Raw genomic sequence first — 27,286 nt, 5'->3', positions numbered from 1 at the left:
TTGAAGCGGGCTTGTCTGTATAGACATGAGCTTTAATAAAGCCCCACAAAAAATAGTCTTAAGGCGTTAAATCGCACGATTTAGGCGGCCAATTGACTGGTGCCGAACATAAAATAAAATGTTCACCGAACTCGCCTCTCAATAATTACATTGTTACGCGTGCCGTGTAGCATGTGGCACCGTCTTGTTGCAACCACATGTCATGCAAGTCAAGCTCTTGCATTTTGGACAAAAAAAAATGGATATCTTCTCACGGTAGCGCTTACCATTCATAGTTACATTACGATACGCATCATCTTTGAAGAAGTACGGTCCAATGATGCCACCAGCCCATAAACCGTACCAAACTGTGACTTTTTCTGAGAGCATTGGTAGCTCTTGCAATGCTTCTGGCTGACCTCCACTGCAAAATCGATAATTATGCTTATTTACGTACCCATTGAGCCAAAAATGAGCTTCGTCGATGGAATGGAAAAGAGCGCGCGTTACCGAGAAAACTAAATTTGTTAACAGTTAGTTTGTTCCCACGATAAATTAATCTCCGGTTAACTAACACGAACTTTATTTTTTCTACGAGAAACCCGCGCTAAGAACATCAATTGATCTAAAATGTGTAGCGTATACAACAAATTTTTTCTTTTTCTTATACCCACCACCATAGGATGGGGGTGTACTAATCCAATCATTCCGTTTGTAACACCTCAAAATATTCGTTTAAGACCCCATAAAATATATATATTGTCTCTTGTCTTGATTGTCTCGACGCCCTGAGTCGATCTAGCCGTGCCCGCCCGTCCGTCTGTCGAAATCACGATAGCGGTCGAACGCGTAAAGCAAACCGCTTGCACGGATTATATGCACAGATACTAAATATTTATGTATCTCGTTGGGGATTGTAAATGGGCTATATCGATTCAGATTTAGATAAAGCTTCCCTATAAAAATCGATCTCCCGATTTGACTTCTCAAGCCCTTACAAGCCGCAATTTTTATTCGATTTAGCTGAAATTTTGCATGTGGTGTTCTGATGCGACTTTCAACAACTGTGCCAAGTACGGTCCGAATCGATCTTTAACCGGATATAGCACCCATGTAAACCGGTCTCTCGATCATCATTGTTCGGTTCCTAGAAGCTTAAATTTTTGCTGGTTTAACAGATTTTTGGTTTGTAGAATAAAATTATGCCCTTAAATAAATATATTTTTGGTGGATTCCCAAGATTCGGCCCGGCTGAACTTAGCACGCTTTAACTAGTTTTTTGTTATTTAGTTCAAGCTCGAGGTCTTTATTTACCTACTCCTTTATTTATTCATCATCGATATTTCGCATTTCAATGAACTACATTTTCATAATATGATCTACAACAATTAAAATTTATTCTAACACAATTGGCATCACTGTTTTGAATTGTTATTTAACTTACATATCTAAAGCTGTCATCACGCGATCAGAAATGTCATATGTCATTTTAAATATAGCAACTCTGAAAGTTGTACACATCGTATGATACGCACGAAAAATTTAATCAAAATCAGACTAGGTTCAACACTAGAAATAGTGACAATCTTCACGTAAAAAGGTGTAGACTTGAAACCACTAGGCAACGAATTGAGCATTCCGGTTGTTCTGAATATAACCATCTTCCTCAAAGTATAAAAAATATTCCCAGAATCTCCAGTTTTAAGTCTAATCTAAAATTGTATCTAATGGATAATATGGAAATGCTTCTAATGTGATATATATTATTTTTTATTTTCTTGCTTCGTAAACTTTTTTTGTTCATTTTTTTTATTTATATTTACAATGTATTAAAAACTAAAATTGAAAAAGTTTTTATTGCCAACTCGCCCCAAAAATGTCCATGTGGCGCTGGGGCATTATATTTTATGTATTGGAGTACTATGTAATAAATGAATTTAATAAAAAAAAAAAAAAAAAAAAAAAAAAAAATGGATATTGGAATACATATGAAACACATAAAAACGTACAATACATATGAGAATACATGCCAATTGGAGCTCTATTCGTATGTGACGTACATAAGACAAGTTTTACGAGTACAGAAAGCGATAGCTCATATGACATGTCTGATCGTTTAATAGAAGCTTTAATGAGAAACAAAACGTAAGTTAAATCACAATTCAAAACAATGATGCCAATTGTGTTAGCATATTATTGTACTTCATATCTTGAAAATGCATTTCATTGAAATGCGAAACATCGTTGAATAAATAAAGAAATGAGAAGAATAAATGGAGAATAGGTCGATTATAAAATTATCACACATAGTGTATACATATGTATATACTTTATCGTGTGTATGGTCAATATTACGAACATAGTTAGGGTACCAATGGGCTCATGAAGTTAAATCGGGATGGTTTTATGTGACGGCTGTATCTAAACTGTTTTGTCACATTTACCTACATAAGAACTATATTGTGTATAATTTTGAATGGATCGACGTGGAATTTCGTGCCGATCATTAGAGGTTCTTGGTAAAAATACCTTCTGTATTCATACCAATCAGCTTTTAGGTTGTTTTCCCCCTTCGATTTGAATAGAAAGCAGATGTATGAAATAATGAGTCTCTTAAATCATTACATTCATTTGGAACTGAGAGAACTTACAGCCAGACCCACAAGGGCTGTGCATTACAAACAAATAGCTTTTATTCGCCACATATATAACACAATTAGCTGGGCGAACAAGCTTTATGGGTCTGGTCTCATATAGGGTCTGAGCATTACATCATAAAATAAAAGTTGATCACAGCCGAATTAGAGTTTGATCCATTCCCCATTTAATGCCTGACATTTTTCTCCAACAGTCTCACCCAATCGTTATTATGAATCGGACGTAAATATTCATTTTAAAACACCGGTACGCCAAGAATTCAAATCACCCCTATCCGAAGAGGAGTTGGCCATGCGCCAAGCTGAACAAATGCAAAAATTGTATCAAGAAGAGAGACGCCGCAAATATCTACAAGAGCTCCAAGATATGAATTCACGTCGTCACACGGACAATTTTACGCCTTCGCAAAAATCACCCATTGCCTTGAATCGCTACGATGATTTCCCAGCTGACTTGGCACCCAAACCACAAAATCAAAGCAAATCCGTGGCAAGGGCTCTGTACAATTTCCAGGCTCAGAATTCAAAGTAAGTACCACCAATGTCGCTGTTCGCTTGTAGCAAGTGATTTTTAATGTAAAATCTGTTCTTTTTCCTTACGACCACCAGAGAACTGAGCTTTAAGAAAGGTGACATCATTTTCATAAGGCGAGCAATCGATAAGAATTGGTATGAAGGTGAACACAATGCCATGATTGGTTTATTCCCAGCAAATTATGTAGAGGTGAGCATAAACAGATAAAACCGATTCGTAAAAAATATAAACGCTCCGAATCGAATCGTAGTGTTTATCTTTCGAAAAGCTCTTCAGAAGATTTCTTTTTAATAACTAAATAGTAGAAAATAGAATTAATGCGGGTGTGCTTATAACTGCAAACAATAGCAAAAATCATTTGCCTAGCTGTATTAGACGTACCAATGTATTCTGTCTAAAGATGCTAATACACGATAAAACTTGCCATATGAGCTGTCACATTCTGCATTCATAAGACTTGTCTTATGTACCGCAAATACGTATAGAGAGCGCTCTTATCGACATGTATTCTCCCATGAATTGTACTATTTTTATAGATATGTGTCTACATGTGTGTACGATGAAAAAAAGCTCCATTTAACCGAAAAAGTTGCATATTTTTATTCCAAAAATCCATTTGTCATATTAAATTTTTCGTGCGAACCACACAATGTGTACAACGTTCAGAGTTGCTATTTTTGAAATTTCATATGACATGTTCGATCATGTTATAGCAGCTTGAACAGGTTATTGAACGTAGTGCTTGGTAAAGGCTGGTAATATGTTTTTGTTTTTTTCTTTGTGGGGGGGTTAATTTCCAAAAATTGATCTTTCGGTGGCTTGACAAGATTATCACATTTGTTTCTTTGGCCAAAATGTTGCCATCTTGGTACAATTAAGCAACACCCGACGAAATTGTCTTGAGTGGCAAATGCCGTAAATTTAAAGGTCAAAGTGGTTTTAAAAATAAACTTAGTTTTACAACTTTTTTCTACAAATATATTACCCGAATTCGCTGAAATGTGAAATAGTCCAGATCAGCCCACATTAGGATATAACTATAGATATGATTGTGGGGTTATAATAAAATACGATCATTAATACATCCATGGTGGTGGGTATCCAAAGGAATCAAATCCGCTTAAAGTACTTAATAGATTGTTTTCGCATGTCTCTGCTGGAAGATGTTACAGTTCAACAGCAGCAGCATTGTCAAGTCAGCGTGCATCTGTCTACCAGCTTGGCATCTATTTTATGCCCTATATATTTCGTTTCTAGCGGCACTGATCTATGCTAATGACTTCAATGTTATAGTTTTCAATATCTCCTCTCTGCTGGTTCTTCAAAAAGTCTTGTGCTTTCATATAATCAAACTGATGTTATCTCCGTTTATACACTCAGTTTTAGTTCTACCTCCACCTAGTAAAACTTTTACTTCCAAACGTACATTAAATGTCATGGTTGCCTTTGTTGCTTTAACCATTTCCCGGCTATTTTTTCAACTTAAAACCAGTAAAAATGCCTTAAGTTCGGCCGGGCCAAACTTTGGATACCCACTACCTGGGGTATATATGTGTAAACCCACCGTCACAATCCGGTGAAAATTGGCTAACTTATGCACCTAAATACGGTACGAACATTGAGTGGTCTAATAAATATAAGTCACTGTTAAATTTTGTAGTACAAAATATTGGTCTTTTGGCAGCTATATCCAAATATAAACCGATTTGAACCATATAGAACACGAACGTCGAAAAGCGTAACATAAGTCACTGCGTCAAATTTCAACTAAATCGGATAATAAATGCGGTTTTTATAGCGCCGAGATTTTAAATCAGGAGACCATTCTATATGGCACATATAACCAAATCTGGACCGATCTGGACCAAATTAAACAAATATATAATAATCATCCTATTTTATTATATCCGTAGTTATATCGTAATAGGGGTTGGTCTCGATCATATTTTATTCAGGTCCGGAGAACTCATATACACGTAACATTTTCAGGCAATAAATCTGCTTTTAATGGGATTAAGACCCTAAATTGGAAGATCGGTCTATATGGCAGCTATATCCAAATATAGTCCATATTTGGGTCAGATGTCGGGAGGCTTAAAATAACTCACTGTTTTAAATTTCAGCGAAATCGGCCAATACATGTAGTTTTTATTGGCTTCAGACCCTTTATCGGTAGATCGGTTTATATGGCAGCTGTGTCTATTTATAGTCCGATCTAAACCATATTTAGATTCGATGTTGGGAGGCTTAAAACTACTAACTGTTTAAAATTTCACCGAAGTCGGTTTAAAACAAAGCTTTTACGGGCTTCAGACACTTTATCGAGAGATCGGTCTATATGGCAGCTACATACAAATATAGTCTGATCTTAGCCATATTTAGGTCAGATGTCGGGAGTCTTAAAATAACTCACTATTTTAAATTTCAGCAAAATCGGGTAATAAATGTAGCTTTTATGGGCTTCAGACCCTTTGTCGGCAGATCGGTCTATATGGCAGCTATACCTAAAAATAGTCCGATGTAAACCATATTTGGGTCAGATGTCGGGAGGCCTAAAACTGCTCACTGTTTCAAATAAAAAAAAAATATAAAAATAAAGCTTTTATGGGCTTCAGACCCTTTGTTGGCAGATCGGTTTAAATGGCAGCTATATCTTAATATAGGCCGATGTGAACCATATTTTGGTCAGATATCGAGAGACACCCTAAAGCGAAATCGGATAAAAAGCATTTATGGGTATTAGAGCTTTGTTGGCAGATCGGTCTTTATAGCAGCTATATCCAAATACGATCCGATTGGGTCCGTTCTAGAATCGTATCTGAATCAAATTTTAGATCAATATCTCAGTTTTTGAAGGCTGTAGAGTGATTACATCAGACGGGCGGACAAGCACACAGACATTGTTAAATCGTCTTAGAATTTTACGACGATCCGAAATATATTGGGTTGCCCAAAAAGTAATTGCGGATTTTTCATATAGTCGGCGTTGACAAATTTTTTCACAGCTTGTGACTCTGTAATTACATTCTTTCTTCTGTCAGTTATCAGCTGTTACTTTTAGCTTGCTTTAGAAAAAAGTGTAAAAAAGTATATTTGATTAAAGTTCATTCTAAGTTTTATTAAAAATGCATTTACTTTCTTTTAAAAAATCCGCAATTACTTCTTGGGCAACCCAATATATACTTTGTAGGGTCGGAAATTGATATTTCGATGTGTTGCAAACGGAATAACTAAATGAATATACTGCCTATCCTATGATAGTGGGTATAAAAATAATTAAAGCAATTACTACCTTATTCGAAAAGTTTTTTATAAGTCAATACCATGTTTAATCCGTCAAATTTAGGTCTATTTTTTCTGGGCAGCATATTTTGCGAAGGCGGGCATATACACTTTTAAGTCGAAAGATGCGGGTTAGGATTTTATTTTAGATACATAGTTTCTTCAGAGAATTTTTTTCGCATATTATGTAGTTTACGTTTTTGCTATACAATTTAAAAAACAAAAAATCAACCCGCCCTAATATATATATATAACTATAGAATTTTTTTTAATTAAATTAAAATTTAAAGCAAAAACGCTCAGTAATAAAATTTTTGGTTTTTTACCATCTCTGATTTCTAGGTCATCAACAAGGACTCTATGCCTATCCAGGTTCATCATACTAGCCGCAGCAAACCATCTGAAGGTCAAGCAAGAGCAAAATACAACTTCCAAGCACAATCAGGTGTAGAGCTGTCATTAAATAAAGGCGAATTGGTAGCCCTAACCCGTCGAGTCGATGATAATTGGTTTGAGGGAAGAGTAGCCAATCGCAAAGGCATATTTCCCGTTTCCTATGTAGAGGTAGGAAGCAGAAACTTTAGAGGTGTAGACACGATCAATCAAACAACTTTAAGATAAACATTCTTGTCCTGGTGATTTGAGCGGTAGCCGAGTTGAAACATTTTGTCCAAATGGCATTCCTATTATGGTTGTCGAGATGCAAAATATTCACATTCGAATGTGAAATTTGTCGAAAACGACCGTTACACATTTACCACGAAATAAGAAATTTGTTTATGATTACCACCTTGGTTCGCATTCAACGCCCAGAATAATTGTGATTTCTATAGTTGAGTCAGTGATATAGTCATCGAGCAAATTGATCGTGTCTTTTCCCCGAACCAAATCATAAAAAATTAATAAATTATTAATTTTTTTTTTTCCATTTGCCAACCATGACGTTGCAGGTGCTGACGGATATTGGTGCTGAGGATATTGCCGCCAAAACTACAACAGTACAACAAACGAGCATCGTCAATGCTCGCCCCTCTTTGGATGCTATGCGCACAAACATTAACAATGAATTCAACACCTTGACACGCAACGGAGTTCAAGCTCCCAATTCCATACTAAGAGAAACCAGAACTAACCACAAAACCGATATTTTGCATGTCGACACAAGTTCTGAACCCCTGGTGTAAGTACATATCTATTTATCCATAGCTAAAAAGAACTTGGTGATAGCCTGCCCCATTTCCAAACTGTGGAGTTTGGAAATGTATTGCGACAAAAGTAAATGCACATTAAGTTTGCCCGAATTAAACTTTCGCCACCCATCAGCAGGACTATGTTTACCAAAGGTGGTTTAAGACGACATATATATTCCCATATGTATTTTTTGAATTGTAGCAACTCTGGAAACTGTAAACGTCGTCTGATGGTCTCGGCAGGATTCGAACCCAGGCGTTCAGCGTCATAGGCGGACATGCTAACCTCTGCCCTACGGTAGCCTCCGTACACGTCGTGTGATACGTATGAAACATTTCATACATTTAATATGCATTTCTTTTTTTGTATTTAAAGCGAGCTCCTATTTCATGGAACATCCATGTAGACACTTGTGAATAAAAACAAATAGAATTGATATGAAAATACGTGCCGATTAGAGCCGCGCGCTCTATTCGAAAATGACGTAAACTGGGAAAGACATGTGCATGCAGAAAGTTAGAGGTCATTAGACATATACATGTCGTGTAATAGCACCTTTACTTTGTGTGTTAGCGCATAACACTGCTCTTTAAATCCAGATTTAATTGCTCGATCATCTGTTTTCCCTTTATAAAATCAGCTGACAAGAGCCTTAAATCCGGATTTAATGGGCAACAATGCTTCTAATCATTTACGGATTACATTTGTAACGTGTGTCATAAGAAGTTAACCAGTCCAAATTCAAATCACAGAAATTAACTAATTGTGGACCCTGAATGGACATTTGCCTTGAGCCTTCTATAACCTCAAATAGCCATATCAGTGAATTGGTCTGCCGAGGACTACCTGCAAAACAAGTCTTTTACCGAGGACTACCTGCAAAACAACTCATTCGCGAGGCAAGAAGAACTTAAATTGGACTTGGTTGTAATGTTTCGAGGACAGAAATATACTATAACAAATAAATTAAAGCGAATAAATAGTATGCCTTTTATGGGTTAAAGAAATTTCAATTTACCAAAGGAGAGGAAAACATTCAGTGCTCCATTTGGCAATTGTCTATGGTGATGGGTTAAAAAAAATAATTATCTATGTGCTTTAGTTTAACAATTTTCTCAGTATTTGCATGTTTGCTTTTTTTTGGATTTGCAGTTATCGTGCTCTTTACAAATACCGTCCCCAAAATTCAGATGAATTGGAACTGTTGGAAGGTGATATTGTTCATGTTTTGGAAAAATGTGACGATGGCTGGTATGTGGGAACTTCACAACGTACCGGCTGCTTTGGAACATTTCCAGGAAACTATGTTGAGAGGCTGTAGGAAACGTCCATCGCCAATCTACGCTTCTGCCGCGGCGTAGCTTAGTTTAACTTAGTTTCGATATACAAACACATTGAAAATATACTCGATATGATTTTACCAATGTAATTGTTATGATGTGTTGTTATATATTTTTTGAAATTTGTACTTTGAATGCAAAACGCAAACCAAATCTTCTTCTTAATCGTCCCATTTAATCTAATGTCAATGTCCTAGACGACAAAAGCATATACGGGTGCATATTCGCTCGAGCCCCTATTGTAATACTGAGTGAATGTAGTAACTCGTCCGATAATTAATTTTTGTTAAGAAACAACAACAGCTACAACAAATGTTTTGTTCAATTTTCCCATTGCACCTTAAGAATTTCCTAAAAAAAAAAAAAAATCATATATATATATTTATTAATTAATTAATTGTTTTCTTTTACTTTTTTTGTGTATTTTTGTTTTAACTAGTCAAAGCTAAAATCCCAAATATATTTTGATTTTATTTCATTTTTTTTGTAATAGTTTTAAATTATTTATTATGTTGAGGTCTAAGTGTACCGTACCATCTAATAATATAATGATAATAATTATCTTACAAAATAATTATAAAATACTTAATTGATCCGTTTTGTTTCCTAACCAAATAAAAACAAATAAAAGCCACAGAGAAATTATTTATTTACATAAATAGCACACACAGACAAACACACACACACACACACACCCACATCCACAAACCGATCTACACATGTATGTATGCGGTGCATACAGAATGCATAGTGTATGCTGTGCGGTAATATATTGTTAAAGCTATTCGATGCAAATACCTATCTAGTTAAACAGAAAAAAAAAAACAATGCAGAACAGAAACTCATCTAGATGTTAACACTAAGAGGAGGCCTTATTTTGTTTCCCTAAGCGAAGCAATGCAAAGGATTTTAGCAAACTCACACCCCCCCACACACACACACACACACAACATATCTTCTACAGTGTATCCATACATGCAGGTCAACCTACATAGGCATACTACTATCGAATAACAACAACATTTTATGTAACTATTTATGAACCGAAACCGACAACAATAAAATACAAATTCACAATCATTTGCAAAACGCATTGTTTTAATTATTTCTTTAAAACTAAATTAGGAATAAACAGAGTTTTTATAGAGTTTATATAGGAATGCTTTACATGGGATCTATATCAGGTTATAGACTGACTTGGACTGTATTTGGCACAGTTATTGGAATTCATAACAGAACACTACATGCAAAATTTCAGCCAAATCGGACACAAATCGCAGCTTGTGAGGGCTCGAGAAGTCAAATCGGGAAATCGGTTTATATGGGAGCTATATTAGGTTATAGACCCATTTGGACCGTACTTGGCACAGTTGTTGAAAGTTATAACAGAAGAACGCATGCAAAATTTCAGCCAAATCGGAAAAAAAATGTGGCTTGTTAAGTCTCAAGAAGTCAAATCGGGAGGTTTATACGGCAGCTATATCAGGTTATGAACCGTTTTGTACCGTACAGACAAATCGGACAAAAATTACGGTTTCCAGGGGCTCAAGAAGTCAAATCTGGAGAGCGGTTTATATGGGAGCCATATCTAAATCTGAACCGATATGGCCCATTTATAATCCCCAACGACCTACATAAATATTAAGTATCTGTCAAAATATCAAGCGGCTAGCTTTACGTGTTTGACCGATCGACTGAGACGATCAAGAATAAATATACTTTATGGGGTCTTAGATGAATATTTAGGGGTGTTACAAACGAAATGACTAGATTAGTATACCCCCATCCTATGGTGGTGGGTATAAAAAGATATTTGTTAAAGTATTGCACAACTATTGCGAAAACTGAACAGAAATCTCCGCTTTATGTAAAACTTGCTGAACCAGGTCCGAACCAGAACAGGTCGAGAGAATTGCTGGCCCTTGATAAGAGGTCCGCTGAATATGATTACAGGCGGCTTAACCGGACTCTGTGCGAATGGAAGTCTCGCACAAAGGCTGCTATGGACGCTGTCTTGGTGAGAATAAGGAGGAGACAATCGAACACCTGCCTTGCTCATGCTCGTGTTTACAGGGACACAGAATTTCCACCTAGGCAGGCGGTTTCTCCACGATCTTGGCGAACTTGCAGATATGCCTCTGGGGATTCTCTTCAAATACGCGTGGTGGCTTGGTTATCCAACTCCTATATTTCTTGTATTTATCATGTCTTCGAGTCGGAGAAGGTGACAGAGTATTTCATCATCATATTTCTCACATAGTCTTCATTTTTTTGTTTTTCTTCTTTTTCCTTAACAGCACAGAAAAAATGAAAAACTATGTTCAGTTAAGAAATTTGTACATTCAATTAAAAAATTTGCTTACATCGGACCTATAAATAAAACGTACGTACGCACCAGATGTCTTTTAAGTTAAATTTCAAAATTCCACTTCTAGCCATCCGCCCTGTACAAAGCTCACCTTTTTCGTACCTTTTTGGTACTTTTTTAGTGCCTAAATGTACCAATTTCCAAAAACTCTTATAGTCACCCAATTAAGTTTGTCATAGTGTGCATAAATTCCTAAATTCAGAGCTCTAGTGAATTAACAAAGAAAGTACCAAATAGTACCAATTGGGATACGAAAGTACAATTTGTCCCACTTCCGGTACGATTTTCCAAAATTTTTTTGATCAAACCTTATTTTTTCAAAACACTTTTTAATTTGAGCCCAACATAATTCTAGCCCTTTCCGTTCGCGCTGGGCAACCATTTCCATAACTACCAGGCAGTGTACCGTAAACAGCTGGACAATTTTTTCTCGTGAAGTGCACTATCACAATATGTCAACGAGTTTTGGTTATATGTGTGTAATAGCACATACAACAACAAAAATGGCGCCAACTAGTAACATACACAAAATCAGAGTTGCACTAATCACTGATTTTGACAAATAGTGCACTCAATATTTTGTTGTTGGGCAACTGCCACTACCTATTAATGAATATATCTTGACCATTTAGTACTTTTTGGTAATTGTTAGTATCCTTATCCCGTGCCTTTTTCTAGCTTTAGCCGTTTGGGCTGGGCGATGATATACATATGTATATATACAGGGTCTAAAAAATTTCTGATTCAATTAAAATTTCTTGAAATAAATTTTTGCATAATTGAAAAAGAATATATTTTTAATCACATTATATATATAACATTTTCTAAGACTATTAATTGAATCAATTAATTTTTTAATTGATTTGATTGAAAAATTTTCGTGATATTTTTCACTGCGTAAAACTTTTTGAGATAGAGTTGTCCGATTAAAGCTTAATCGAATCGCATTCAATGACATGTGAGAACTTTGTCCTCGCTTGCTTCGTGGAAGTTTCGTGGTCAAATTCGGGTCCATTAGTCCAAAAGGGTTTCATTTGGAAATTTTGTTATGACATGCTAAGTATATCTGCCAAATCTTCCCAATCTATTTCTAATGCCTTATTCAAACAAGTCTTATTGATTTAAATCCAACTTCCAATTTAAATATTGAATTCTTGGCAGTATAGTCTTAGGAGTGTGCGTCCAAGGAACTTATAATACGTGGTGGGGGACATAAAAGGTTCGGCTCCAACGAACTTTATGCCTATATATCGAGCCCTTCCAGCAAAAATGATGTAAGCGACAAAATCCAAATTTTACACGAGATGGTTTTTATTGAAAATTAGGTATTGGACGTTTACTAATGCGCATTTACGAACATGAAAAATATTTTTTTAATATTTGCTGTATATGGTTGTATTGTGTCGTGTTACATCTTCTTATAACCATAAAGTTGTTGTTGACGTTTTTCTAACAGTGTATTGTGTTCAATCTTTCGTCTGCTTGATTCCGTTGAGTGTCCAGAGCAGATTGAAGATTCAACGATTTGCACAGTGAATGAGGATGCCTCCACTAGAATAACAAGGAGGTGTAGCAGCTCGGCAGACATTTTCATTGCATCTCCTGAGTGACATCCTGGCAAGCCGTCATCTCTTCTTCATAACCTCTGAGCACCGGACGTTTATCAATCAGAAGAAGGCCGATTGGGCTGGCTTCAGAGAGTACACCAATCGCCGCTTCAGTGAAATGACACCCCCCTCTGATGTGCTAGTGGCCGAGAGGAAATATCGAGACATCGTTAACGCAGGCCCAATTTCCCGGCGCAAGGATTGGTACTCGCAGACGAGCGTTGTACGGACCCCACTAACCCCAGAATCAGCGAGCTGAATCTGGAAATAAACTGGGTAGTCAACGAACATCTACCTCAACGGACTTGCCTCATATTTCACTGCAAAAAACCTGAAGATATCTGCCACCAAATCGTCAGCCACATTGTTCACTACAAATACGCGTGAGGTGAATGCCGAGCTGACTGTGATGATCAATGGAGAAATGATTCCGACCATCAAATGTCCCAAAATACTTGGCGTCACATTTGACAGCTCTTACACATTCTCCCCACATGCCACAGAGCAATTTGCGATAAAGTCAAAAGTAGAAACAAGGTCCTCAAGTAACCCGCCGGCAGCACTTGGGGTGCAAACAAGAAAACCTTGTTGGCCACGTAAAAGCAATTAGCCGTTCTGTGGAAAGTTATGCAGCGCCAGTGTGGTCTCGTCAGCTCTTTGACAAACAGTGGAATAATATTTAGGTCTGTCAGATTGCCGCCTTGCAAACTGCGATGGTCTGTCTTCTCAGTTCTCATGTGGACCACCTCCTTCAGGAGACAAAGATTTTACCAGCGCAAAGACATAACTACATGCTGTCTAAGCAATACCTTTTTGGATGTTATGGCAGAGACCATTCAAATCATCATCTTGTAGATAAATATCCACCGCCCAGAATCCTGAAGGGAGATCTACATGATCTAAAGCGTGAGGCTTAGCGCTGCAAGGGAGAACCATCCCATGGCAGCCGGTTGTACGTACCGGAATGACCCGATGGAGTTCTTCATCGGCAAGGGCTGCCGCCTCAGTGTATAACACACTGCTACAACAACAACAACAACAACCTTTAGATTAAGCGGTATATCAAGCGGGTCTAGACAACATTCATGCAGACACGGTAGCAGATGCGATAAATAGCTACCGGGTGAAAATAGTCCTTGGAGAACGACCGCCTCTTATTGCACCTGGAGAAATTGACCTCGCCGGGCAAACCAGAGTAGCTCAACTACGTTCCGGCGGATGCAGCCGCCTCATCTCCTACGGAGCAAGGATTGGTGCCGAATCTTACAAGAGAGTAGTATTAAGAAAATGCTTGAAGAAATTAGTTTAAGTAAATGCAATTCCATCAAAACCCTCATGGAAAAAAGCTTGCACCCTCAAGTATGTGCGGAGGAACAAATTCAAATAAACTCTATCGCGGTTATCTTGGCAGATAACCGACTAATATATAATATAATAGCAAAACCCATCTGGTCTGCATTGGCGACATTTGAAAAGAATGGCTAGATATCTTAAAGGAACAATGGCAATGAAACTAAATTTTCACAAAGGACGCTGACTGGGCTTCGGACTTGTCCAATAGGAAGTCAGTGAGCGGATAAATATTTGAAGTTTACGACAATCCAATCTCATGGTGCGGCAAAAAACTGCAAACCGTAGTAACTTCCTCCTCCGAAGCGGAGTATGTCGCACTCAGTTTACGGAACTACGGAAGCGATCTGGATTAAAGAAATCATGCAAGACTTAAATGAAATAAAAGATTCAGACGCAGTACAAATATTTGAAGATTACCGAGTATGTAGAAACGCGTTAAGAACATAGATATTAAACACCACTTCGTAAAAGATGACGTCAGATAACGTTATGAGTGGAGTGATTAAAATAAAACAAATAAGAACCGTACCCCATTTCTCTAAGATTCGAGAGCAAATAGGATTGATTGATTGATTGGCAGGCGATATTGTAATAATTGCAACAATCAATAACATAATCGAAGCAAACATTTTCTTTGTACATAGTTTTTATGATTTGAAAAACTTGTCAGTTTAAAAGAAATCCTTATATGGGAGTCCAATAGTTTTCTACCAATAAATTCGTGTGGTCTCAATTACAATAATATTTCGCAGAGTTTTGATTTTCATAAAATTTTCCTATTAGAAGAAACCAAAACAAAAATGCCAAATTTTCTATTAAAACTTATATTTTTTTACTTTATTTGTAAAAACAAGTACATGCTTCGCCCTGGGCGAGCGGCAACACATGACGGACCTGCTTATGAATACGCAAAATATATATATATAGATGTTGTATATGCTTATAGTTTAGTGGGTTATTGCACAATACTAACTAATAAAAATATACTATATATATGTACTATGTAATTATTGTTCCATATATCAACGACGACGACGACAACAACAACAACAATAGTAGTAGTCATCATACATATTGTACTAAGCTCGAAATTAAAAATTATTAATTTATATATATATATTTATAAACTTATACAAAATATTAATTGTTCACCACAGATAGACGTTACTTTCGAATGAAGTCTCGCATATATTCTGAGTGAGGAAAATGGGCGAGTAATGGAGAATAAAAAAATAATACTCGGGAAAAAATTCAACTATGACGACGTAGGTATGTACAACTAAATATGTAAATTATTAATTGGGTTCCATTTAATTTGAAAAGAACAACAACCAATGTGTGGACAGATATACTCAAGAGTTATAATATTGTAGTAATAATTAAATATACAATTGAACTGGTCATTAGATGGATTGTAATGTTTATCACATATTGGGATCATAACATTTCTCACTTGCGAAGATCAAGAGCATGATAAATAGTTAAGATAGCGAAAAAGCAAAAGCAAAAGCGAAGAACAGAAACATAAAATGAAAAGAAAAGAAAGAGTTTTCGAGAGTTTTAGAGTATTTACAAGATCATTTTCGAGGATTTAGTCTAACTATATTCTAAATTTCAATACATCTACTGCTAAACTTTCAATCCTACCTATCGTATCAGTGGTCTTTAAATTTTGTGTAATTGTGGCATATTTACAATAAATCGCATTTTATGGGGACATTCATTAATAATAAGTGGCAATTGATTTAGAGAAGTTGGAATGAATACACACAATGCCAAATTTGCACATTTATTGCATACCCTCAAGGCGGATGGGCAATAGAATGCTTACACATGCATACATACACATGTATTTGGCTTGCATTCTGGAAGATGTTCACACTTACATACATACATACATACATATAATAACATTAATTAGCTACACACAACTTACTCGTAGATAAATATTATAGTCGATATGCTATTCATAGGTCATAGGTCATGGAGTACTTATAACAATTTTCTTTAGGTTCTATCACTCAATCGTTCAACAAATGCAGGACGGAGGATGCCAAATCTTGCCAACATCGATAACCAAACATAAACTAAACAACAACCGATTTCAGTTTGATGTCTAAAGGCATTTGTTGAGATTTCTCATACCCTGTGCGCGACCGAGAAGAAAATTAATTAAAAAATTATATAAATTATTTTATTGATAGTTAAAATTAAAAATTAAATAAATTAAATACTTTCGTTGTTAGCCATACTCAGACGACGATAAAGAGTCAATGACAAAAAAAAAAAAACCAACAAACGACGCTAAATTGCCAAAAATCAAGAGATTGACTTACGTCTACGAACATACAATAAAGGAGACACGCACTAATCACACCCACACTCTATTCTGAGTTACAACAACATTGACATGTAGGAGGGCGAGGAGGTGGAGGAGGAGGAGTTGGGGGAGAAGGGGTGAGTTTAGTGAAGGCTCTGCCATTCAATTCATGTTTGTGACATATAACTTAAGAGATAATAAAAATATATAAGAAGACACACTGTAGGTAAGAGATAATTTAGCAGTAGGGTAACTATTATCCCGTCCCGTGCCTGCCGTTCTCGAAGAGCCCCTTCTTGAAGAACGGCGAAAACTCGGCGAGGGTCTTTCGAGTGAGGCCGGGCGCTCCGGGGCCTTCGTAGATCGGACACTGGGGTATTCTCGAACAGACGACAAAGAGGCGTCGCAAGTAGAGCTCCAGCAAACGGCGACGGTGCTTTGCCACAGCCTCGCTGTTAGAGGCAAATAGCTCTCTTCGAGGAAAAGGTAATGCAGCAATCTACAAAGGATAAAAAACACGTACAGTTTGACCGGACTTAAGCTTAAGCCAATAACATGGAACTGACCTTGGCACCGTACAGATTCTTCATGCTCATGTGTAGCTCCCGAAACCGACTATAACGCCGCAATATATTCAGCTTGCCATCGGGCAATGCAATGCGTACCTCATACTCGTAATGGGTTTGTTTACCTGCACCACGAATGACAAACGTTGGTACTGTGATAAAATGTTCAGTCTCATCTGCAGAGTATAGAGAGTGGAGAGTGGCTTCATTAAATGTGCAACAGAAAGAACAAAATGGACAAACTTGTACTTACTGAAATCGTCTCTTGCCGACGGCCAGGATCTTGTCATGCTGGGCATCATATACGAGGAGGGACCTTCCATGGGAGGCTGGCTTTCGTTATTGTCATCTTCATTCTGGTCATAATCCTGCATAGCATTGCAACACAGATGATGATCCTCTATACAGTTGGCATTTTCCATAGCTTGTTTTTCCATTTTGACGTAGCGCTTCTGCAGATCCTGCAGCTCAGCTATCTGCTCATCCAATTTTGCCTTGTTCACATTCATTTCGAGGTTTTTCATGATCAATGCCTTTTGAGCAGCTATTTTGCGTCTCAGATTGTGCATGGGACAGTGCGGGTGCAAATTGCCATCAATGTTGGGATTTATCTCACAGGAAGAACACGAACCCGTTTCGTCGTCTGAGTTACAAAGTGCACTATCGCCAATACCTCCATTGGCGGCCGAATTATTCTTCGACAAATCGCCGGCAGTCTTCACTGAGTTCATACTTCTAATGGGGTCCAAACAAACACCGCTGTCGCTCATTACAGCATTGGGCAAACCCAGCGGTTTCTTATTGCTGCCACTTGCATTGCTACTTTTCGAATTTGGCTCGGTACTGTTGGTGGCAGATGATGTGGGTGAGGATGTCTTCGATTTTCGAATACCAGAGTCGGAGATGGTATCATCGTCATCTTCCATTTCTCCGCCAGAAGATAATGTACAATTGCTAAGGGGCGTAATGTCATCGTCCGCGATTGTGGGCGAACCCATATTTGAACTCAAATTAGTTTGGGCTGTGTGAAAGGTATCGCATGTGGAATACGACACATCGTTCTCTGTCTGCACATTCATATCGGTGGTGGTTCCTCGCTTGTTCGACAAATGTAAATGCAAACTAAACAGCAAAGTACGTTCAGTTTATAACAATCAACCAGTGATGGTGAAACAACTTACCCTTCCTTTTTAGCAGCCAGCTGGCATTCATTGTCCACTTCCATTTGCTTGCGCTCTAAAGACAGTTGTTGCAATTCTTCTTCAATTTGCAAAAGATTTTCGTCAACTTGTGCAATTTTGGCCGTGCTTGAGTTCAAAATAGATTCCTTGTCGGCAACCTGTTCATCAAGACGACGAATGTCTTCATTCTAAGGGATACAAATCAGAGTGTGTGTGAGAAAAAGCATAGCAGTATTGATTCGGCATTACATTTCTTCTCACGGTGTCCTTAATGAATTGAGAGGCAAATAAGTCCAACGAATCAGCAGCCTGCAATAATAAGTCATCTGTCAAGGGAACCGTCGGATCAACTTTTATGTCAATCTGAAAAGAAAGATGTTACCAAAAATTTTGAGACAACTTGCATACAAAACAAACACTTTTCCACTACACAACAACACAGACCTCATCCAATTTTCCGCAATCTTGGAGCTCTTGCAGCTCCTTTGCGACATATTCCGAAAAATCGCGTTTCTTGGAATCGAGCTGTGTTTGCAGGGCCGATATCTGTCTACATACAATATCAATCTAAAACGACACAAGCGACATAAACATCACATAGACAATTTCAAGTCAAGATTCTCATGAGTCTACCTGCACTTTCTCGTTGTTCTTTTCCCACAGCAGCATATCCTTGCGTGCCAAAAGCTCTTCTTCGCGGCAGCGCAACAAGTCCAGACTATTTTTCTCTTCCTTTTCCAGGCGCTTTAGCTCTTCCGTTAGTTTTTGTACTTTAGTCTTGTATTGATCGTGCATTTGGACACGCTCTATATTCAACTGTTTTAGAGCGTTCTCAATGGTCTCCAAAATTTTTCGATTTTCATCTTGCAATTCTGGGTCATCACGTGACATTGGCTTTGTGGGATAATATTGCCGTTCGTTTCGCTTCAGTGGCGATGAGATCATACTGCCGCTCATGGAGGAGTTTGAATCATCGTCCATGCAAAAGCTCGATGTCAGTAAATTTTCTCGGGACGATGTTATGAGAGACAGTCGAGACATATCCAACTGTGAGCGGTTGAACTCCTTGCGTAACCTGGCTGCTTCCGTCGGATTGTTAAAACGAAAAATGTTTGTCCGGCCCAACAAAATTATATCCCCCTGTGATATATTTGTGGGTTCGTCAATCAAGTGTGCGTTAAGCCAACACTGGGCCAGCGCACCGGGATGTAACGTACAAATGCCATCTTTTAGAACAATGGTGCAGTGTTGTGGACGTATGCCATCGCCTGTCAGTTCGATGTCTGGAGGTATTTCCGCTTCGTCGGTACCAATAAACGTTTCACCCTCCTTCAAGCTGTACAAAGTTACACCAGTGGTGATGTCATTGTGAATGCCTATCAAATGGGGCATTTCAGAGTCTAATACGACGCCAACACCGGACTTTCGCAGCCCCAAGCTTTTCTGCTCTTGCAAAATTGATTGAGCTTCCTTCCATTTCTCTGTCCATTCCTCGGTGAGGACCTTTTCCTGTGCCTCTTTCTTCTGCAGATCTTCTAGCATCTTCAGCGACGGCTGAAGAGGTTGCTGTTAAGAAAAAAAAAAAAGACGTCATTCATAGAGCGCACATCTTCCCTCATCTCACTGCATGATACTTACAATGTCTCCGCTCAGCATAGATTTCAACTTATTGATTTCGTCTCGAAGCTCTCGTATAAGTTTGACATTTGGATCCTCGTTAATGGTTGGTTTGTTGATTATATTCTTGGCTCGATTGGCGTAACGTAGGGTGCTCAGAGTCTCGCTGTAATTGCAATCAGCCGGTGAAAGTGCGGCAATCATTATTGTCTTACTGTTTCCACCCAAACTGTCTTTTAAGAGCCAGGTCAAAATCGAGTCTCTGTAGGGTATGTAAAGAACTCGCTTGGTACTGGAACTACCATTGGCAGTGGTGGTTTGTTCGGCCAAAGCAGAAATGACGCTGAAAATTAAATTAATATTAAAAATTGATGTTTCGGCACAATTTCAAATCTGCCAAGAGCTATTTACCTCCCCAATGTTACCAAGGACTTGTTGATGTGGGCTCCTTCCTTTAGCCGCTGTCCCGTGGCGCCCGTTGCATTTGCTCTTTCACTGAAAATTTAAAACGAACACGCATTCAGCATTGGAAAGAAAGTTTTACAGGCATTTTTTTTATTACCTTCCAGCCAAGTCCACTAAATGTATTTTGGATACTGTTTCGCTGGGCATGTCATTCAAGTAGCCTGCCTGAACAAAGGTTATGGTGAATATAGCATGACTACGACTACTGGTATCGTTCATGTTCGTGCTGGCAGTTGTGCGTTGAATATTTCCGCGAGTGATGCACTCTTGAATCTCATCGAAATCCGCTACGGAATGTTGGGACAAATTTTCAACATAAGGACCTAGTGTACGATGCTCCCGCACTCTCAATCCATGCCCACTGGTTTGTGGGCCCAATAGATCTTTGACGCGCTCATTGTAAATCTCCAAATAACTTGCATGGGTTTTGTAGCCCGTTCCAGATTCCTGTCCCACACGCATACGCGCAAAAAGTTCTGAACAAATTCTTGGTATCAGACCGGGGTTGTCCGGTGCCCCCATCATTGTAAATGTTTTGCCTGATCCTGTCTGGCCATACGCAAAAACACACGCATTGTAACCTACAAGCAATGCTCCAAACATTACACTTTGCTATGACACAAACTATTATAACCACATTACCTTGAAAAGCACAATCTATTACATCCGTTCCTAGGTCATTGTATACTTGTTCCTGAGTCGCAAAATGCTTATCGTTTTTGTCGAACGACCAGTAAGAATAGTCGAATGTAAAATCATGGTGATTTTCCCGACCAGCATCTCTGAGCGCTTGCAATTTGGGTTTCAGGAGCCTTGTTTTCTTATTCTCCATTTCCACAATGCAGACCGCGTCCATATCCTCCTCCCTGTATATGAGAAAATAACGAGTTAAATTAAATTGAACCAATTGTTTAATTTTGTAATCATTTCAGGCTGTTGACCGTAGTTGCATTGCATCAAAAGACTAGTGAATAACTATGAGCACCACACGAGATGGAACTTTGAGCTCCGATCTGTGTAGTGTTCATCGTTACGGGTAGTGTTATGCTCCATACGGAGTCACTGTAATTGCAGTCGTTGACAATCAGCGGTTTCGGGTGGAGAGTCTCAATGAGGGGCCGGACTTAAATACTGAGGGCCTATGCTCAATGTCACAAGGCGAGTTATTACCGCTTTTATCAACCATCACGTTCCCTTAACGATCGGTCCTATGTACTGGAACGAGCCTGCTCACCAATAAAAGCTTGACGAGGACCACTTACTTCACGTGCAATGTGGCTACAACAACAACAACGAACAGCATAGAAATCGTATCGATCCCTCGATTTGAGGGATTTGAGTAAATGAATTATTTGTATATTTTTGGGGAACTACTACAAGGGATATACTAGTGGTGGCGCAAAAGAGCAAGTGGGGTAAAAAAGCTATATTGAACAATGAATCATTTTTATAATATAGTGTACAAGCTCTCGATCTGATTAGACTTCTTAAACCAATGAAAACTACAATTTCGACTCCAAGTATCCATGAAATGGTACAGTATGTGGGCACCATTATATATCATTATATTATCGCTTCTACGCTAATATGAATTATTTCCGCAACAAATGTCTTTTGGGAATACTGTTTTTCAATGGGCGTTTGCGAAATGAAAACACAACTATATTAGAGGGATTTAACATTTTTGCTTCCAACTTGTAAATGAAGACGTATTTTCCCCCTTCACTTTTATACATCTTAGATTTCTGCTCGAAATGGAATTGTAAAACGTTGCAATTAGGAGGTGTCAAATACCTACATAGAGCATGCATATGAGAAAATAAGCAAATTTTACAATGTTGAATAGTAGGAATCTTCGCAGGCAATGTGCAATGCGTAAAATGTTTATATGTACATGGATATATTATATACATACATACGTACTCATAATTATTTATATACCTATACCATTGAATATTTTGTTCCGAAATGCGTGGTCAACAGCCATTGTACATAATGAATAATATTTTGTGTTTTTAATCATCAGTCTTACCTTGAGTTAAAGGGACGAACCCTTACTGCAACCTTAATTGACGAAGACATCTTTATCTACAGCGTGTTACTTGTGGGGCAAACGACCAAACACAAATTTTGGCTGCTGCTGACTTCCTTCTTTTGTTCAGTTGTTTTTCATTTGAAGCTTAGCTTTTCTTTGTTTGTTGTTGTAGTTGTGTTGCTTGGTGTTTCTGCATGAACTCTTCTCACAAAAAAACAATTATCACCACGAAACAATTTAAAAAACGAGTTTTCATTGCTGTGAACTAACGAGCATTCACCAAATTGCAAGCCCTCTCCCACAGTGTCATAATTTGTTTTTTCTTAAAGTATCTCTGGTCTTTATTTTGTGTTGTTGTTGATGACGATGATGATGATTATGTTATGCTGGCATCGAGATTTCTTATGATTTTTAGGCAAGTGGCAAGATAGTGGCGAACAACAGATAAAAACTTAACGCAACGCAGCCTTAAAATGAATGCATATCACAAAGTTACAATAACGACGATTTCATCTACATGTGTACAAAATATAAGTGTTTTATTATTTGATTTAGATAGATGATATATAATTTTAGAAATCACTTGACGTTTCGACGTTTCCAAAATATTAATATTGTGACATCATAGGGTTCTAAACTAGTCGAATTTCGACCTATCGATATTCGACTTATTGTGGAAACAAATCGACTTTTAAATCGAGTAATCGATTACAAAACCCAATCATCGGGATTAGTAATCAAAACTCAATCATCGGCCCGGCTCGAGTTCATACTCTAACATTGTATCACTGAAAATGAGCGATTTTCGTTCGCATTTGTGTCAAAACCAGATGATATCATAAAGGAAAAACAGATGTTGCAGTGAGTGACTCGACTCACTGTAGTAAAAAAGTTAGTGAACCGAGCAGTTAAACCATGTTTCCACTTGTAGCAAATCTAGATTTGCGGTGAGATTTTGGAAATCTTGAATTTTGCATCGAGGCATCCCAAACATTCATACTAGTTGAGATGTTTTGGAAATTTCAATTTTTCACACTCAAATATAAATATTATGATGATGCAGCCATTGTTAAAATTTATTTTTTCTTGCTTTATCTGTACAATTTTGATTATTTTATAATTTTTTTTTTGGAAAAAATTCGATTTTATTTTTTGACATTATTCAGGGCTGTGTTTATTTGACACAATTTAGGCATTTATTTGGGCTCAAATGCTCACAAATGAGTCGTTTTGCCAGAGAGCATTATAAAGAGGAAACGAGTCATTTGCTTAAAACAGCTTTTGTAACACTGTTGTGTTGCTTATGGGTGTAATAACGGATCAAGTAGAAATTATTTTTTAAGATTTTAGAAAAAAAAAAATCACAGCTGTGTTGTCAAGCCTTTGACATTTAGATTTACTGCAAAATCAAAACATTGTACTTGATGAGACTTTCAGTCGGCAGATTTGACATGCTTATTAAAGTTCATGGGGCGTATCCACTTCATGGGGCGTATCCACTGTTTTCGCAAGTGAACTGGGTTTAAAAAAAAGAATAGAAACTAATTAAAAAAAAAAACATTAATAAAAAATACATATTTTTTTGTTAGGCCGAATTTTCTTAAATAAGTTTAAAGTAAAAATAAAAAAAATGGCCGGCCGGTGGACTTGAACCTCGGTTTCTGAATTCTTCAGTGGTATGTGAAAATTTTATATGCAGTACTAACTGCCGGAACGATAGTTAACATAACTACCGGTAGGGTAATTAGCACAACTACCGTAACAGTGTTGTGCTAACTCTTTGGTGGTACTGCAGAAAATAAAACGTTGTTGAAACAATTCGCAGCAGCAAACTAAATTTATTTTTATGGAAATGGATGTTACTAATTCGCGCCATTTTTCTTTGTTTGTGTGTGTCATGGCATAAGTTTAACATGGCATAGTACCTCACAAATGTTGCCAGCATTAGGAGGGGAAAATCACCGCTAACATTTTTTTCTGATGGACATCATAGGTGGACATGGTAACCTCTGCATTACGGTGGCCTCTGGCGCGAACTAGTGCATATTCAAAATCAGAGTTGCACTATTCACTGTTTTTTACAGCTAGTGCGCTCAATTTTTTGTTATTGGCCAACAGCCACTACCTGTAGATGAATATATGGTACTAAAACAAAACACAACAACCGCACCGTGACGCTTTAATTTTTAAAAGTTAAACGTATTGCAAAATTCGGCCGTTGAAGTTCTACGCGGATATTTAGATGACTCTTATAATCAAAATTTTCACAGCTGTTTTCCATCAATCGCTCATCATATGTGTTTCCAAACATTGCATTTTAGCTGAAATTTACGTAATTTTTTACTTTGAATAAAATTTTTATAAAAATCTTACTTATTAACTTGTAAATTCTCAAATTGGCAGGATAATGGGTACCACATATGCACGAGCTGTTCGTCCCGACGTAACACCTGGCCCAGATTGTGTACCTACTTTTGATCCTTTGTTGGGTGCACCAAACCGAAAAGAGCGTGTTATGAAGGCAACCACAGATGAAATGGTATCGGCAAAATTGCCATTGGCCGACCGTGATTATTGTGCAGATAAATTACTGAAATATCGTTCCTGCCGTGCAGATGTATTCCCCTTTCTGTACAAGTGTCATCATGAGAAACACGAGTACATGACATGTGAATTCGAAGATTACGTCTTGCGTATGAAGGAGTACGAACGTGAGCGAAGATTGTTGGAACGCCAAAAGCGTTTGGATGGTGCCGCTTAATGTGGGGTCCAGCCTCATTTGTAGTTGAATACGATTCTAGGAAACTTGAATAGGAGGTTTGTCTCGTAATTCATATCCACATAATGTACATGTTTAAATTAATCCATACACAAATAATCTTTTTTCAGGTTCTCTTGGAATTTATTTGGAAAAAATGTTGAAATAAAAGATGTGTAATAATAAATCGCTATTAGCTATAAAATTGGTTCTTATTCGCTGTGGGTCAGTTAGAAATAATTAAAAATGAATTGATTTTCATATCAAATGTGTAGGTCGTCGAAAATCCGGAATTAATGGATTTGAAATTTGGAGTTGACTTACATCTAGCAGAAACCCAATTCTAGTATACTCCTGTGAAGTTCCTTACCTCCATTGCGGAAGTTGAATGCAATCGCCAAGCACATTCTTTAACATAATTAAGTAAGGAATCTGGATAGGTAAAATTATAGAAAGTGTATATTGAAAGGTTATTTGCTATTTTAGAGCTTAAAAAATGGAAATGTTGGCATTTGTGATGAAAAGAAATGCATTTTTAGAAATCTTCCATATACACTAGACCGTCCCTATAAGGGAGAATATTTTATCCATTAAAGAAAGCAACAAGCGAAATATCATGACGATAACACGTGCGTCGAAAATTGGAAAAAGTGTATATTTTGGTATCCTTGGAGGATTTACGTCTTAGAATTTAATTTGACCACAAAGAACACATTTATAGTTAATTAAACACAAGCTACACATAGAACCACTTTGGGAGTTAACAGTGTACCGAACGACTCAGAATTACTTCCTACGGAATTAGCTAGAATACCCACACTATCTGTTCTAAATTTTCCTAGGAAGTAAATCAGACTATACGAAAGATGGAGAAATGTACAAAAAAAGGCAAGAGAAAGACATGTAATGATTTGCAGCGTCAAGAATTTGGTACAAATTTACAACATTTGTTTGCTATTGCATACGTCGATGCCTTGAACGTTCTAAAGGTTGAAAGTTCTTAGAAAGGTAGAGAGTAGACCTGACCACTTATCTGAGGTGGGCATGAAATTGGCCCAACATGAACATAATGTCCAACTTAGAATCCGGAGGGACAGCGCCTTGCTAAATATGTTCCATACCATACTTCTTCGACTTCATCATATGAACCACCGCAAGCGACTCTTTCCTCTGAGTCTGAGATCATGGATGTAAAAGATTTTTCAATCTCAACTCAGAGTACATTCAAATGTAACTAACATTTCTAGGTAGAGAAATATTACCACTCCTAAATTGGTATTAGCATTAGATAGGTTGTTGTTGTTGTGGTAAAATTTTCATGTGGAGGTGGCGATCCTCGTCAAGATCCCGTAGTTGATCAAGCTCGTTCCGGTCCAAAGGACCAACCGCCGAAGTAGTGGTGTCATCCGCTCATATTAGTATCCATAACCCACAGTAGCACCGACTGGCTTCCACACAAAGTCATTATGAAGCCACAGAGTCTTATATGGCTAGCACCCTACGAGATATATGCCACCAGAACACCAATCCAACAACCAGGTTGTTGCTGAAGGAGGATTCATGGAAATCACATTGTGGAAGTTACAACTACTGGCCTGGTTGCCAATCCTATGGTAGTTCTTAACCTTGTACTGTGTCTCTGCGAGAAAGGATTTTCAGATGCCGTGTCATTCCTTATGGCTGGTACTACATTAATTTTTCTCCGTTGAAACCCCTTTTTTCGCGCTTACTTTATTGAAACATTACGAAAATGTTATTAAAATTTTACCATAAGTAATGAGGGAATGTCCTACTGAACGAAATCAACAAGTTTTTTTTGCTTTAAAATCTATTATCTCAAAAAAGTAGTCCGCGGAAAATGAATATAGTACCAGCTTTTACTATGGTATCAAATTGGTATATTTGCTCTCTATTAAAAATAGCTACATGGCGTGGTGAGCTGGAGTAGGTACAGCCATCTTTGGAAATTGGAGCCTTGTTGTATAAGTAGGTAAGGTATTATACACATGAATTTTTCATATATGGATGTAAT

At 37.6% G+C, this 27,286-nt stretch overlaps 3 protein-coding genes and 1 long non-coding RNA gene across 36 annotated transcripts in view; 3 read left to right on the top strand and 1 right to left on the bottom strand.

The window, feature by feature from the left end:
- LOC106084566 (vinexin) overlaps nt 1-10,073 on the top strand; it is a 96,882-nt gene extending 86,809 nt beyond the window's left edge. For all 33 annotated transcript variants that reach the window (XM_013248343.2, XM_059368946.1, XM_013248342.2 and 30 more), the window contains 5 exons: nt 2,831-3,164; nt 3,246-3,360; nt 6,796-7,017; nt 7,404-7,633; nt 8,797-10,073. In XM_013248343.2, coding sequence (XP_013103797.2) covers nt 2,831-3,164; nt 3,246-3,360; nt 6,796-7,017; nt 7,404-7,633; nt 8,797-8,965 — 1,070 coding nt within the window. In that variant the 3' untranslated portion in view covers nt 8,966-10,073. The remainder of the gene's footprint in view (nt 1-2,830; nt 3,165-3,245; nt 3,361-6,795; nt 7,018-7,403; nt 7,634-8,796) is intronic.
- Nucleotides 10,074-15,048: 4,975 nt separating this feature from the next.
- Nucleotides 15,049-16,544, top strand: LOC131997786 (uncharacterized). Its single transcript, XR_009398419.1, has 3 exons — nt 15,049-15,262; nt 15,470-15,581; nt 16,324-16,544. It is a non-coding gene; the product is annotated as an uncharacterized LOC131997786 (long non-coding RNA).
- Nucleotides 16,545-16,755: 211 nt separating this feature from the next.
- Nucleotides 16,756-23,101, bottom strand: LOC106084592 (kinesin-like protein Klp98A). The gene is made up of 12 exons (XM_013248406.2): nt 22,494-23,101; nt 21,104-21,327; nt 20,559-21,042; nt 20,408-20,491; nt 20,018-20,339; nt 19,013-19,945; nt 18,824-18,946; nt 18,629-18,742; nt 18,380-18,567; nt 17,452-18,320; nt 17,199-17,374; nt 16,756-17,131 (listed from the first exon to the last, which is right to left on the bottom strand). The coding sequence occupies exons 1-12, from the start codon at nt 22,541-22,543 to the stop codon at nt 16,889-16,891; spliced, it is 3,810 nt and encodes a 1,269-aa protein (XP_013103860.2). The 5' UTR covers nt 22,544-23,101; the 3' UTR covers nt 16,756-16,888.
- A 1,653-nt stretch (nt 23,102-24,754) lies between these two features.
- On the top strand, nt 24,755-25,459 carry LOC106084571 (NADH dehydrogenase [ubiquinone] 1 beta subcomplex subunit 7). Its single transcript, XM_013248354.2, has 3 exons — nt 24,755-24,828; nt 24,900-25,313; nt 25,386-25,459. Exon 2 carries the CDS (start codon nt 24,904-24,906, stop codon nt 25,255-25,257), a length of 354 nt encoding a protein of 117 aa, XP_013103808.2. The 5' UTR covers nt 24,755-24,828; nt 24,900-24,903; the 3' UTR covers nt 25,258-25,313; nt 25,386-25,459.
- The last annotated feature ends 1,827 nt before the right edge of the window (nt 25,460-27,286 follow it).

Source organism: Stomoxys calcitrans, chromosome 5 (assembly GCF_963082655.1).
Source record: "Stomoxys calcitrans chromosome 5, idStoCalc2.1, whole genome shotgun sequence".
Taxonomy (NCBI): domain Eukaryota; kingdom Metazoa; phylum Arthropoda; class Insecta; order Diptera; family Muscidae; genus Stomoxys; species Stomoxys calcitrans.
This window is presented reverse-complemented; position numbering and strand designations above follow the sequence as displayed.

Coding starts and splice junctions, on each gene's coding strand:
- LOC106084592 (XM_013248406.2), bottom strand. CDS start 22,543: ATGTCTTCGTCAATTAAGGTTGCAGTAAGGGTTCGTCCCTTTAACTCA. Junction 20,340..20,407: donor TCCTTGGTAACATTGGGGAG/GTAAATAGCTCT, acceptor TTTAATTTTCAG/CGTCATTTCTGCTTTGGCCG. Junction 18,743..18,823: donor ATTGCGGAAAATTGGATGAG/GTCTGTGTTGTT, acceptor CTTTCTTTTCAG/ATTGACATAAAAGTTGATCC.
- LOC106084571 (XM_013248354.2), top strand. CDS start 24,904: ATGGGTACCACATATGCACGAGCTGTTCGTCCCGACGTAACACCTGGC.